The sequence below is a fragment of the Agrilus planipennis genome, unplaced genomic scaffold (genome assembly GCF_000699045.2).
Source record: "Agrilus planipennis isolate EAB-ADULT unplaced genomic scaffold, Apla_2.0 scaffold16, whole genome shotgun sequence".
Taxonomy (NCBI): domain Eukaryota; kingdom Metazoa; phylum Arthropoda; class Insecta; order Coleoptera; family Buprestidae; genus Agrilus; species Agrilus planipennis.
Window position 1 is genome coordinate 259,720 of NW_020438946.1, and position 16,280 is coordinate 275,999.

Here is a 16,280-nt window from a genome sequence, read left to right on the forward strand (position 1 = left end):
AGAATATCACTTTGCGGTAGCAAAAGGGCAAGAAAGGAAAATCAATGCACGTACGAATAACCACCGCCATAAATCAATCGGAACGTTGGCTTTGACCTCTCGATTACACGCTAATTGGAAGTTATTATCAAAATATGGAAAGTGCCTGGCTTATTTTACTTCCTAACAAAACGAACGACCAATTATTTTGTTCAAATGACACCTTCACTGCAAACTGAAACGTAACACCTACTTATCTACTGTGTTAGTAGGTCAATTAGCGAATGTTTAAATAGCGAAATCAATTATAATCATTGAATCGAATTCAAGATCACGAAAATGCAAGGTGGTGAAACGGCTTACCGTCTTCACTCACCCTACGATAGTTCTCTGCCATTTCTACGTTACCCAGTTATCCAAAAAGGTAGGCTAAGTTTATTATTGTACTATTGGGTTATTAACTACAGTTAAATTGTTGACTAGTCTTTCTAAATTATATAATCAATACTATATCCTATCCTATTTCTTTATGTATAAAATTAGTTGCTGTCTAAGATGGTGATGTATATCTCAAATTAAACATATAAATTCTCTTTATTATAAGGGTATAGTATAAGGGTAAAAGTCTCAATTTGTATAACTTCTATTTCGTTGAACACATCCTAATTTGGTAAACAAAACTGCGTTTGTTTTGTCTTTTTCTGCCGTACCCTTATAAGCAATGAAATTAAAACATTTTTTTCTTAGGTTAAGACCGTATGCTTATGGTAGAAAAAGGCAACACGAACGAAATGAGTGTTATAGTCATGCCCTTCCTTTTCTTTAGGATTCCCTAGTATCCTTTTTTATTTTTTTATCGAAGCTGGAAAAGCTATGTGAAAAAATGGTGTCGAAGTATTTAATTAATTGTAATAAATTCAACCTTTAAAAGAATGTGAAGCTTATAATATGGCTAATGAATGTGATGCATTATACGTAGGCCAATCAAGAAGATTCGTTAATGTTAGACTTACACAATAGATTTGTGTCACATTTCTAGTGATACGTTAATTTTTAGCCGAAGTGTATTTAGTAACATACCGAAAAGTAAAATATTAAATATACACGAAATTAGAAATTAAAAAATGTATCAGAAGTTAAACTTTTCCAATCATTTAAGATAATGCAAAGATTACAATAACAAAATCCAAAAACTCGATCATTTTAATCTTTCACTTCCCAAATTAAATTAAACCTGTTTAATCTACATATATAAAAGAAAGTCGTCTTAGTTACACTATTTATAACTCAAGAACGGCTGAACCGATTTGGCTGAAAATTGGTGAGGAGGTAGCTTACAACCGGGAGGACATAGGCTACCTTTTATGACGTTCCGTTCGAGAAAAAGTGGTATATGTAAACGCAACTGACATGGAATGACAAAACGTAACTGACAGCTAAACGTAATGTTGTCTAGGTTAAGTGTGGTGTTTTATTTATAGTCAGATTTACCTGAAACTTGGCTTTAATGCCTTTTTATATAAAATTAATTACATACATACCTATTTCAACATTTTACAAAATTCTACCTCTTTAGGAAGTTGAATGGGGTTTGCAAAGATTGCATGTTTGTTTTTGGTCCGATTTACTTGAAACTGCTTAAAAAAATTAAAAAAATTCAATCTCTGTTGGGGGGGTTAAGTGGTGAAGAGGAATTTCAATGTTTAAATGGAACATGTATTATTTGTGGTCAGATTTACTTGAAACTGGGTCTTAATGGTTTCTAATTTATTTTCTGAAAGACCTATCTGGACATTTTAAGACATTCAACCTCNCTTTATTTGTGGTTGAATTTACTTGAAACTTGGTATATATTCTGTTTGATATTACTAATCAAATGAAAAGAGGTTGCAACGTTTCCACGGGGTATATTTTATTTGTACACGCATTTACTCGAAGGTTGCTCATTGTTGAAATTAAGCAAACACGTGTTTTGATAATTTTTAAAAATCAACTCTTAAGGATGAAATGTTGTTGCTACGTTTGTATTTGAAATCCAAGATGGCGACATTACATAAAATTAAAACGTTGTAAGGGTGAATTGGAAGTTAAAAGGTTTTATGGAGAAACAATACTAATTTCTGCGAGCGAAGCCGCGGGGAAAAGCTAGTTAATTATAAGAGCAAATATACGAAACTGGTTAAAAGTTTTAAGAAAAGTTATTTTCCTGTCACACTGTTTTATATTTTCCGTTTTCCGTATTCGCATAAGATACAATTCATTCTAATGCCGTGAAAATGTAAAATACCCCAAAAATTTAATACAACGATAAATTGCTGACAAAAAGAAGAAAAACAATTTTTGTCAACGTTTCAGAATTTTGTCTTGCCACGGGGTTGTTTACGGTACTGTAGCTGGCATTGTATGTAACAAATTTTCGTACGAAAAATAAACGAGTCGTTCATGTCGTCTTTCTTCGCCTAATAACAAAGCAAGTTCTAGGTCAACCGAACGATAAACAAGCGACTCTCGGAAAACATTTGGCATAGATTCAGTTAGTGCCGATTTCAAACATCCTATTTTGTGTACCCTCGACTCCCGTTCCTTCGTTGTTCCGTCTCCTCCGCCGCTTTCGTTGCACAGTTGCACCAGATACGACGGAAATCGTCTATTACGGGAAATAAGTTTACTGGAAACTCTCCAGTAAAAAAGAATCAGCGTCTTCTTATCCGAAATCCATACTCTTTCGAGCAATTGGAGTACATAACAAGATTCGCGTAGAATCCTCCATTCTCAAAAGAGATGTGTCACATGGGAAATGAAATTTTAATACGATAAGAACATCAAGAAATTGCACTGGCAGTTTTAAGTTCTATTCGACTAGAAGTATTGTGAATGAAGAAACTATTAAAAAAGCTCCTTAATTTAGAAAATTCAGAATAAACATTCAAATTTTTAATTTGTTATTTTGTGTTCTATTTACGATCAGTTTATAAAGCAAACAGCAACGTATTTATGCCAGTTTCCCTGATACTTCTAAATAAGCCAGTCATAATTGCAGGTTGCTATGACGGTGGTATGGGAGATATGGTGGTTAAAAGTAGTCGACCTAGGACAAATTCATCAAAAGAAATGTCTGGAACCCGAGATAAAAATGTTCAGTCTCTCAGAGTCTCTGAAAGCGAGACTCTAGTCTCCGTCTCTCATCGAGTCTCTCTGGTGCCTCTGAGAGAGACTGTCGAGAGACTGTCAAAAAAACTGTTTAGCGTCTCTGAACGAGAGACCCGAGTCGCTCTTAGAGAGATCCTAATTTCGTATCCAGTTTCTGAACGACAGACTCGAATCTCTGAACGAGAGACTCGAATCTCTCAAAGTGGTGTCTCGATAGATATGGTTAAAATTTTCTAAGTTCAATTTTTCAGTTTTATTCATTCAGTCTCTCTGTGAGAGACTCGAATCTCTGAATTAACAATTTTATCGTTCGAGTCTCTCATACAGAGACTGTGAAAGATCTAGTGTCCGACCGAAACAGGTTTTTACGACCGAAACCGAAACCGAATTTCGGCAACGGTCTCAGTTTCGGCCGAAACCGAAACTTCCATATAAGGATCATGTTTTGAGAGAAAAATAAAGAAAACGTTATTATAATCAGTCAGTTTTATTTTTTTATCTTTAAATCACATAGCTCTGCAGTCTTTGACATTTTCACTTATTGATAATCTAATCAAAATCAAGATAACAACCCCTCATTTAAGGAAATACTTTAATTGCGCCTTAAAAATACTTAAAGTAGGTGAGATATTTATTTGAGTAAGTACAGTATACTTCGCTTGGATGGAATTTAACGCGCCGAACATGATCGAGCAGAGCGCGAGAACTCCCGAACGCAGTTTCGGTTTCGGTCGTAGTTTCGGCAGGTTTGCCGCCGAAACCGAAACTCGTTTTTTTGCAGAAACTCGACCGAAACCGAAACTGAAACTGAACTTTCGGTCGGACACTAGAAAGATCCATAAAAACACCTAGGCAATAACTGAGAAACTATGAAAGACTGTGAGAGACGCTGAAAGGCTCTGAGAGACTGGAGAGAGACTGAAAATTTTTGTTTAGAGAATCTTCCATAATGTTCGAAGATTCTTTACTGACCAGCACCAAACGTCAATTTAGACTAAGTGCGAATGTACTAGAATGTTTCTGGCGTTGTCCTCAGTTAAAATGTCCGCAAATGTCTATTAAGATTGTCTCCGAATAGAATGTTCTCGAATGGACTGGACCGGATAAATCGAGAACATTCTGAAATGATCAAAGCGAAATAATGATGGCGCCTAACACTATATCAAGGTATTTTCAAAGATTTTGATCAATTCTCTAGCTAAAAAATGTTTACAATTTGCTGTAGTGGACCACCAGCCATTCATCAAACTAACTAACAAATTACTCCATTGTATGTAACTACGTATTTTCTCTTTCTTCTAGTTCGTAAGCGACCTTTAAATATAACGCTGACAAAAAATCAAATCCCACGAAGCTAAAAATAGTTAAAACGCATCAGCTTTATACTTCTAGTGCTTTCACATTCTTTTCCTGAGGCACGATCGCTTTTTCTTGTATTCTGTCCTGTGAATTTTTTTTTTTTTTTTCGAATACCTGCTTTACATATTTTGCATTTTGAACGATCTTTTTACATTATAGAAGCCAAGCTTAAGGCTATACATATACGTGTAATGTAAATAGCATTCCTTTCAACACCACCAATTTTCCATACGCCAAAGGGATAATAGTCAGCGTTATACTCACGTAGTTGTTTTTCTTTTGCAACCCTGACTGCCAAGCTTACAGACAAAAACTACAACTTAATTACAATTCCTATGAAAATAAATAAAAGTAAAACAAAAATACTGTTATGCAAGGGCAGAAAAAGTAGGGAAAGAGCGAACATAAAGATAAGAGACGAAAGATTAGAAGAAGTGACTGATTTTAGGTATCTAGGAAGTCAGATAAATCAGGACGAAGGAAGTAGTAGGGATATAAAGCAGAGGATAGCGCAGGGTCAAGTCGCCTTCAATTAAAAGAAGTCACTTCTATGCTCGCGAACAGTTAATTTAGAAATTCGAAAAAGATTGTTAAAGATGTATGTTTGGAGCGCGGAGCTGTACGGGTGCGAAACATGGACAGTGAGCGCTGCGGAAAAGAAATGGTTAGAAGCGTTCGAAATGTGGTGTTACCAGCGAATGTCGAGGATACCGTGGATAGAGAAGATTAGAAATGAAGAGGTATTAGAAAAATAGGAGAAAAGAGGACTCTATGGAAATCAATAAAAAATAGGCGACATAGGTTGGTAGGTCACCTTCTCAGGCACGGTCAGAGACATATTAGAGGTAGAAACAGGAGTTAAGAAGAATAGAGGGACACCCAGATTAGATTATTGTTCGCAATTAGTTAAGGATGTGGGTTGTTCTAGTTTTAGGGAAATGCGAAGATTAGCTCAAGTTAGAACTGACGACCTTTTAATGATGACCCGAGTAAAAATTATTCTTTTCAGTTTCACTCTACTGAATTAGGACCAAACTAGCTCCATAATTTTTTTTATGTACGAATTCAGTACTGAAACAGTACCGCATTTAGTAGCTACTTAAAGAACACGGATACAGACGCGATTGCTTTACAGAAAGCTACTGAAATACCACCGAAAGGGCGACGCATTTATACTAAAAAAGCGTCGAAACAGCACTAAAGAGATACTAAAATATTAAGCTAGTGTTATTTTATTAATACAATGTAAATTATAACTATCTTTCGAAGAACGGAAAATAAGCCAGCAGTTTCCGAAGCTAATATTATTAGTTTTTCAAAAATTTCTGTAAAGTATATCTCTTAGAGCTAGTAAAAATGAACGTATGTAATCATAGATGCACATAGAATTTTTTTTTCAAAACAAATAATAATCTGTAACTATATACATGTGTTAATATTAATTAATAAAAATTTAAATATCTGATGGATAAATTGGTATTAATTAGTCAATTTTTAGGCGAGACGCTATTTGAGGGCTCTTTCGGATCTTTTTTAATGTGGTGCTAGTTTGAAGTTTCAAAGGGCCGTATTTTGGCTATAATTTTAGAATTTAAATTTTCGTCTAATTTTTAGGGACGATTAAGGTCATTTCGGATATTTGGAAGCGATTTGGTTATAATTCCTTTTATTTTTACTTGGGGATGAATTGTAATTCCTTGTTAAAAAGAATTTAAACTGCCAATTTTAAATAATTCTTTAAATAACAATGGTATTAATAAAGTATTAATTACCAAATCTTATTTTCATTTAGCCTCACTTAATCATTCTTTACGTCAGTATACGAATTACTATTTATGAAAGTAATTTGAAATTTTAAACATCTACTTTGTCCGTCTCATACTTCCTTTGGCATCCATTATTTGAAACAGGGAATCGCAATATTTCTTATTGGCTGACTAATCGCCGGGAATAAATTTTCTCGTGAATAGGAAGATAAACGCGCAGCAAGTCTAGATGTACTTAAACTTCCTTTCGAAACGCCAATATTATTATTACAACGGGATTTAAAAAGCTTTTAGAGGTGTTACTTGGGACATCCTTGTATCATAGGATCACCTGAACCCGATTTTAACTTCATTTAATATAACGTTGACCTAGAAAATGTCGAAACTTTCTTACCTCACAACAATTTTTATACCATCATTAAGCAATCCATCAATTGTTATTAAAACAGGACAACAAAGAAACTCAAACATAAAAAGGCTTAAAATTATTATTTCATTTTAATGAAAAAATCCAAAGAGAAGATTGAGATAGCAGCATTATTATTAAAAATTCACGCCTTTAAATCGATATAACTAACACAATTTTAAAGATTTTTCAGGTTGTAAAGGTCTGGTTGTTACCTACTCTAATACACGATGTAACCCCCTCTAAGAGGGAACGTAAAGGGTTGAGGTATGGGAATGACCTTGTAAAATATACAGTGTTTATAATGGGGAAACGAAACAATGAAAGTGCTGGAGATGAAGGTGAAAGATAATATAATAATAGAAGTTAACAATAACAAAATAAATACCTTTATTTTGAAACCAGAAAGCTCTGAAATTAAAATAAATATCTTCGCCTTACTTTTACGACACAAACGATTACTTATAAAGAGAAAAGCATGACAAAAATCTAAGATAAAACTGTTCATTCAAGTAACTTTTGATGTCAGTTTCGTCAGTCAATACGGTAGAAGGTGGCTGAAAACTTTTGTACGAGAAAAACGTTTTAAAGAAACCCGTAAATGAAGAAGGAAGGACTTTTGTCAGAAATTTTATTATAAATTTTCTTCTTCATTCAAAGTGGCAGATATCCACTTTCAGAAAACAACAATTATTTCGGAGTTCTCAACGGAATAGCCACACTTATACATAAGGCATAAAGCCTAGATTCCGAGCCAAAAGGGTTAATTAACCTCCCCCCGGGGGTAAAACAGCTATTCTATTTTCAATTTTGTATATTTTGTATACCTAGAGATAGCTTTAAATAAAATGGAAGCGGTACTGACAGATCAGTACTGTATGAAAATAAATAAAAGTAAAACTAAAATACTGATATGCAAGGGAAGAAAAAGTAGGGAAAGAGCGAATATAAAGATAGGAGACGAAAAATTAGAAGAAGTGGCTGATTTTAGATACCTAGGAAGTCAGATAAGTGAGGATGGAAGGAGTAGTAGGGATATAAAGCAGAGGATAGCGCAGGGTCGTGTCGCCTTTAATAAAAAGAAGTCACTTCTATGCTCGCGAACGGTTAATTTAGAAATTCGAAAAAGGTTGTTAAAGGTGTATGTTTGGAGCACGGCGTTGTACGGGTGCGAAACATGGACAGTGGGAGCGGCGGAAAAGAAAAGGTTAGAAGCGTTCGAAATGTGGTGTTATAGGCGGATGATGAGGATATCGTGGGTAGAAAAGGTTAGAAATGAAGAGGTATTGGAAAGAATAGGAGAACAGAGGACTCTATGGAAGTCAATAAAAAATAGGCGAGATAGGTTGGTAGGACACCTTCTCAGGCATGAAGGTCTAGTCAGAGACATATTAGAGGCAGAAACAGGAGTTAGGAGGGGTAGAGGTAGACCTAGATTAGATTACTGTTCGCAAATAGTTAAGGATGTGGGCTGTTCTAGTTTTAGGGAAATGCCAAGTTTAGCTCAGGATAGGAAAGAGTGGAGGTACGTGTCCAACCAGTCTTAAGACTGATGACCTTATGATGATGATGATGATATTTTGATGTTAACAGCTAAAAAAATGTAAATTTTTGACTTTGGATGCTTCAACAGTTTTTCAACAACTTATGAATCAAATTGTTTATAGAAATAAAATTTCACGAATATACATAGATGGAAATTAAAATAAACTGCCCTAGCTTTAACTTTTACTTAAGGGTCCTTTTCTAAAGACATCTGTTACATCTTTGAAGGCACCTCGAGAGCGTCTTGGGTCATAGCAAGAGCAAGGACTAGCAATTTGGCATAAATCCAAACTTTCACGTAGACGGTGTACTTTTTTCTAATGTAATGTGTTTTTGATGACATTCTCACATTTCTATCAATTTTTCAAACTATCTATCCTGCATACTACAAAAAAAATAATGCTTTTCGAAGACGTTATTATACCTATACAACTACTTATCATCTCATAAAAGAAATGAATATTCCAAATAAAATAACGAAGTCGAAGGAAAGAAAACGAAAGAAACTCAAATTTAAAGCCTGTGGAAATATAAATTAGGAAAATTAGGGAACTTTTCAATGAACCAGACATAGTAGCGAAAGCCTTAGAAGCAACATAAATAAAATATGATTTTACGAATGAGATTTACGTATTAACATGTATTCCATCATTTGTTACTGGCATAAGTACTAAACTTATGACATCACTTTTATACCAGTGAGGAATATATTTAACCGACCATGTAAAATATTAAGACTCATCCCTTCCGCAAAGTAATAAAGGTACAGCTAAAGAATTGCTGGGGTAAGTTAATAGAGTACGACCCCGATTTCTCATTTAGCTTCAAATGCCTAACATATTTCAGTTGAACTGTTTGAAAATCCTTTTACAAAGGACTGGGATATTATTTGACACAGTGTGATGGTAGTCTACATAATATGAACTTCTCACAAAATTCTTGAATTAGTGTTGCCTACTAACTACAATTTTTATTAAAGTTATTATTTGTTTTGTTTACCTATAGTCTAAAAAGGAACAATACATCATATGCACATCGTAATTGTATGCCAGACCACGCAGTGGTATACTTCGTTTACTTTCTGTAGCGATGTGACCTTCAGTTTAACCGGCGCAAAATAGAAAAGAATAGCACTAGGACAGAAAAGAACGGCCAACTCATAACCAGTGAGGAGCGTATAATCCGTACAGTTGACCATTTTATCCGCTACAATTGCATTGCTCAAATGTGCTGTTATTGGTACCATTTACTACTGAAAATACCAAAGAGATGTTTATTTATATTTGAAGACATATTAAAGGCTTTAACGCTTGTTTTCGACTCGCACTACTATTCATGATTGAACAAAACTTTGGCAGGTACTGTATGAAAAAGTATGTTTAATGAACAAGAGTCGAGAGTATAATAAGTTCTTTTCTCCCTACCTACGATTTTTCCAGCGCTCATCCAAGACATTGGAAGGGGCACGTCGCTACAGAAAGTAAATGAAGTATAGATTAAAAAAATATGGACCTTCTGATGCTGGAAGGGTGATCCGTATTGCATCCATATTGTACATTTGGAAAACAGTTACTCTAGTGATTGTGACTATGGGTCACGTTATACAACTAGAAATATAGATTCAGACAAAATAGGTGGAAATGTGGAAATCTATGATCAGGCAAAGTTTTATCACTGCACAACTGCAGATAAAGGGTCATGTCATTCTAAATTACCTCTAATAGCACATCCAACGAGCAAAGCGGAGATACAGGTACCTAGTATTCGTTCTATTGCTGTAGGGGAGTAAAAGCCGCGTCTCTCTTACGTTTGACATACTTGCACCTAACAGGATCTCTCTATTGTCAAGTTTATTTTTTTCTATATGTAGGACTATTCACAATAACTCGTGTTAATGTATGTTACTTTAACGTAATACATCTTGACCATTTTTAAATAGTAAAATTGGATAGATGACAATTATATCAAACTATTCTTTGAATTGAAGGAGGACCACTCAGAAACATTTACTATTTATTCTTAAGAAGTTTTACTTTTGCTACACGTTTCCAGCGACTCATTATAGGAGAATGGATTGATATAATAAATTTTCGTAAATCATTAACAATTTGCAATCAAGAATACTACTCTTTCAGAGGTTTTGTACCGAATTAGAAGCATTTACTAAATTTACTTATCGCAAAAGGAATAGAATTTTTTTAATAGTAACTCACCGGCTTGTCGGGCCTCCTTACAAGCTTCAAACATTCCCTGTCGCACTTCCGCATAATCGTCCGCGATGGTTTCCCCAACAGTGACGAAACGTTCAACAGCAACATTCACAGCCTGGCCAACCCTGGCAATCGCCATCGGTCGTAAAATGCCTCCTACATTACTACTTTCATTGTGTTCTACAAGCGAGGAAATCTGAAACAAAACGTCAATACAATTTTCCACGTTACTGAAAATATATCTAATATTAATTTTGAAACAAATAGTAAGCATGTAAACAAAATTTTAATCAGTGGGTACCTGGAAGGATTTAGTTCTACTAACACGTTATTAATAAAACACTTGAACTCTTGAACTTCTACATTTCGCTAGTCTAAATATTATTAAATTAACACAATAGCAACTACAAACTTGTTCACAATTGAGCTTCAACTTTTTTTCGCTTTATACGAGTATAACAGTTTAAAATGTAGAATAATAAAACCATAGAAAAGAAAAACACAAGAAATAGGCGGGAAAGGAAAAGAAAAGGCTTTTTAATGGAAAGAAGATAGGTAATGTTGAAGAGGAGGAAAATGTCGGAAGACGAGAAGTATAAAAATATTTAAAGATTGTAAAATTCATGTTTGTAGAGTAGACGTAAATGCGCCTTATCATCATAAAACATAAGGTTTTAATAAAGCTATATGTCTGTCATCATCATTAAGGTCGTCAGTCTTAAGACTGGTTAGACACGCAACTCCAATCTTTCCTATTCTGAACTAATCTTCGCATTTCCCTAAAACTACACTAATCTACATTCTTAACTATTTGCGAACTAATCTAGGTTTATATGTTTCTGACTGGACCTTCATTTCTTGATCTCTTCATTTCTAACCTTCTCTATCCACGCTATCCTCATCATTCGGCGACAAAGTTGCTACATCTAAACTATTTATTTAAAACTGCAAGCCAACACCTACTTATCTACTGTGTTAGTAGGTCAATTAGCAACAATAAATAACGGAATCAATCATTATAATCGAAAAATCGAGAGTCTGAAGTTGAATTCAACATCACGAAGATGCAGGGTGGTGAGGCGGCCTACCGTCTTCACCCTGTGATAGCCCCCTGCCATTTCTACTGTATTTTTTCTCATTTTTATTCAATTATTGAAAAGCAGTCGATAAATTGGTTAGCCATTCATGGACCCTTCTCCGCGTTTAGAAGAGACGTACGAGAAATCTTTCTTATTCTGTCGTCCTTCTTCCTCCGAATACTTTCTTTATTTTCCTTCAGCGCAGAAAAGCTGCTAAATGAAACTTCTTCCTATTCTTGTCAAGTTGTACAGCTTTTATGAATTAGCACGTTGAATATTTCAAAATGTGCAGTTGATTACGAGTCATTATTCATTAGCGCCAACCGGAAGTAGTTCCATTTTTTGCCTTATTTTCCATTTCCATTTTGTTTTAATGTTTCACCTTAACAATCAGAAAACACATGAGGGGAAATTGACAGCAAAAATACTAGTTTGGTGTTAGCAGGAAGCCAGGCGGAATGTGACGAACTTTTTTTTACGTATTCGTCATTAACGCGGGGACATTTTTTTTTATATGCGCGTTCACTTTGAACTCGCACATAATAATTCATTATGCACTGCTCTCGAACGAAACAAAACACAAAAACCGTCATTTCTATTATGTCTTTGCATCCATCCAGTTGCAGTTGAAGTTACAGTTGCACGGCATACACGCAAGCATTCATACACCCACACATGTACGCTCTACACGAGTATATTGAAAGGCAACCATTGAGAAAAATGCGGCTTGTTGTTCTGGTTTCCATTCATAATTCTTCGGTCGAAGCCACCCCACTGCTGAAACTGCATAACGAGGATCTAGGGACGGAAAATCATCCCCCAAAAACTGGGTCAGCATCAACCACTAATTTTACTAGAACTTACTTCAATAATAATATATACAACGAAAACAAAACGTAAAAATACTTTTCCGTTTCTTGCATATTGTAATGTTCGTGGGTTTAACAAAATTAACTTCTAAAACTGACAACGACAAAAACTATTTATTTACACTAATTATTAAAGAACACTATTAAATTATTACTAAACTTAGGTTATGAATTATTCTATTTATTTACACTACTGTTGATATATATGATTATTCACTGTGCTATTTGTTTCACTGCTATCACTGTCAATTTATTTCTGGATTCACATCTACAACGGTCAATTTATTTCTCCTCTTGGCGATCGTCTCGTCCTTTAAATACTCTTCTGTTTACTTTCTGGAGCCTTCTGGAAACATCCGGATAGTTTATTTTTTCTTTGGACTGTTTAACTGCTTTCCCAGAACACATGAAGAAAGGCGCCCGCGGCTAGTTGGCGAATTGATAAGCCGTTCACGCACACCTGTGCCCGATCGCACACAAACACACTCGTGCTCGCTACAATATTTATTGTCAGACTAAATAGAAAGAGAAAACTGCAATTTGGTCACACATTCTCGTCCATATGCGTCATTCAAAGCGTAATCAGCTGGAATACACAAGGAAGCTCCCGCTTAGAAACGCGACAATCCAATGATTATACCTACAGTTTGATAGGTATTATTTCATCTACCTTTTTATTTACCAATTTCGGTTTAATCGATAATTTATCGAGGTTGCCTTTGGTGTGCTGATGAGAACAAATAAAGCCAAAATCTAATCTAAATGTATCTCTACCCCTCGTAACTCCAGTTTATACTAATCTAGCCATCTTGTCTATTTCTAACACCTCCTCATTTCTAACCTTTTCTATTCATGGTATTTTTAGCATCATCCTAAAACCATTCGGCCTCATATAGAGTCGTGCTCCAAACATCTACTTTTAGTAATCTTTTTCGAATTTTCAAATTGTTCGATCGAGAAAGCAGCCCTACCCAGAACTTTTCTTTGTTTTATATCTACCATAATATTTCCATCTTGAGTTATATAAAACTCCCTAAATATCCACATCTTCTGGTTTTTCTAACCCTACTTTTTCATCCCTCATATACCAAAATATTCGTTTCATTTTTATTAATTTTCATAACACATTCATATATCAAAACCAATAAATTACCGACCAAGAACATAAACCCTCTCTGTACGTTTATGATCCAGTAATATTTCAGGATTTGGAAATGCCCTACATCGACATAAGTAGAAATAGAAGAAAAGAAAACGAAAAAAAGTATCTTAAAGCCGACATCGCTGCAAGATTTATGGATTTTCAGATAATTCTAGTAGAAATACGACCGATATTACGAGTTTATGACCTAGCACAACGGAAAGCTGGTTCAGCCAGCTGTCCAATATTGAACAAAGAAATATAAGTAAATATAGTCTGGAATGAATCCTTCCAAAGTAGCTCTCGATCGTTTCTTTCAAGATAGCCAATAAACGAGTGTTTCCTTGTAATCGTATTACACACCGGTTCAAGGCGACGAGAGTAAATATGTCCTTACTAAAGGACTTCAGCCTTCCGCACGTCTACATAACTCAACTGAAAAAAGACAACGGAAAAACAATGAATACTTTGTACGTATGTTACTATCATTCTCTTGTCTGTTTTCTAGTTTCTTTCTGTCTTCGATGGATAAGTAAAATTTCTTTAACTGTGTGCCTCCCCACAGATTATAAAATCTCATTTTAACATATGATTCACAAAACAGATACTAAAAAAAAACAGACAGCGCTGTTAAAATTGTATGTTTTCCAAATGAATTGATCTTTGCTGAATCAATTAATCTTACGTATCATTAGCGTCAAGATTTGTGTCACCATTTGTAATTAGTAGGTAAATCAAGAGCAAAGCTCAAAAATACTTGATGTACTTATGTTGATGATAAACTGCAGGGGCAAATTAATTTCGCAGTTGAAATTTCTCCCTAAAGATTATTTTCGGGCTAATTTCCTTTTTTATTAAGTAGATACTTGAAACTAACCAAATGTTAAAGGTAATAGGACACGGGTTTTAGACAGCACTTCCGGACGTCTTCAACTATAGGTATACGACTGTCCAAAATGTCAAAGTAACGATTTTTACGGAAGAGTCTCGCAATGATTCCAATCTAATCATCGCATTTTCTCAACACTACAACATCCCACATCCTGAACTGTTTGTGAAAAGTAATCTAATCTAGATCCACCCTACTCCTCTTAAATCCTGTTTCTAATATGTCTAACTAGTCCTTCATGTCTGACAAAGTGTGCTATCTTGCCTATTTCTTACTGACTTCCACAGTGACCTCTGTTCTCCTATTGTTTCTAGTGCCTCCTCATTTCTAACCTCTCTATCCACGGTATCCTCATCATTCGCCTGTAACACCACATTTCGAACGCTTCTAACCGTTTCTTTTTGTCGCACCCAGAGTCCACGTTTTGCACCCGTACAACGCCGTGCTCCAGACAGGCACTTTAATTAATTAATATTTTTCGAATTTCTCAATTAACCATAACGCCAACATAAAAGTAACTTCTTTTTGTTAATGGCGACTCCACCCTGCTCTACCCATTATTTACATTTTGAGTTATCTAGATACCAAAAATCAGTCACTTCTTTTATATTTTTAACTTACACAGAACATAGGTACTATTTTTTCAATACAGTTTCCATTTTATTAAACGCTATATCTTTAACTCCTTCTTGCTAGATGCTATTACTACTACAGGTAAAGACTAAAAGGTAACAAACTTTGTTTTTTTCATGTCAAAAGGACTTTAGTAGAATAAATATTATATATTTTACGTCATTTTCTTACCCTTGCATATAAAATGTAATTTAGAGTTTCAAAAGCAATCACGTTCTCAGCAAAAAACCATCAGGTTAGCAAGTTATTTACGAAATCTTTAACTATTCATCAGAAACTCATTAAAGAATTATGTAACAGCTTAAAGCAGATTCATTCAGAAAAGCCCAAATCTTTCATCTTTCTACAAACGGAACTTTCTTAATGCACTTTTCTTTTTTTAATTAATCAGATAAACTCCATTAATTTACCTCATTAAAAAAAATGTTACTCCTAATGAGAAAATGCTTTCTGTCACGCAAAGTAAGAGGAATTATTCACGATGTTTATAAATTCACTCATTGGAAGCAAACAACCATTAAGAAGTCTTTTTCTATTGCTATATTTTTCATTAGGCACTACAAGAAGGAGCAAATATCAAAAAACGTAAATAAGGTAATATTAATGAAAGACAAAAATCTACAGCTTGATATTATAAGTCTAACATACCTTTTCCTGTTCAATATTTTAATTCATTAATGGTCAAAGGGAAAACATAATCAACACGTCAGAAGATTGGTGATTTTCAATTGAAAATTTAGATTATACGGTCACCTCCTTCTACATCAAAAATAGTCCCAAGCCACAGTTCTAGGTATCCATTAATTAGAAGACTTAAGGATGTTTGGGAGGTATGTCAAAATGCTACGAAACAAATAAAAATTTGGAAGAACGTTCCTCATTCAATTCTAAAACTCCTGTAAAGATTACAAATCGATTCACTAAACCGTTAAAAAGTTATTGAAATTTTAAAAAATTGTAATTTTACACGACATTTTATGGGGATTCGTTGACCGAACAGATTAAATTTATTTTTATTAACAGGAAAAAAGCTACCAGAAACTTCAATCTTTTATAATAAATAACTTGTACTCTGGAGAATCACTTTAGCGTAAGGTTATTCACATTCACTAAATGGTTATCGAGGAAAAAATGAAAAGTTAGCTGAAAATCTCGTTTTTACTTGATAATATAATGATAATATTTATAATTGTCTGAAATAAATGCAATTTTAAAGTTTTAATTATTATTTAAACATATTAAAAAGTTTTACGC

At 34.4% G+C, this 16,280-nt stretch overlaps 1 protein-coding gene across 5 annotated transcripts in view; it reads right to left on the reverse strand.

Annotated features, from left to right (window-relative positions):
- The window catches only part of LOC108744688 (alpha-catulin), a 296,147-nt gene that overhangs the window by 238,324 nt on the left and 41,543 nt on the right, over positions 1–16,280 (reverse strand). For all 5 annotated transcript variants that reach the window (XR_003231151.1, XM_025974677.1, XM_025974676.1 and 2 more), the window contains one exon: positions 10,419–10,611. Coding sequence is in view for 4 of the 5 variants with exons in the window: in XM_025974677.1 (XP_025830462.1) it covers positions 10,419–10,611 (193 nt within the window). In the remaining variant the exon portion in view is untranslated. The remainder of the gene's footprint in view (positions 1–10,418; positions 10,612–16,280) is intronic.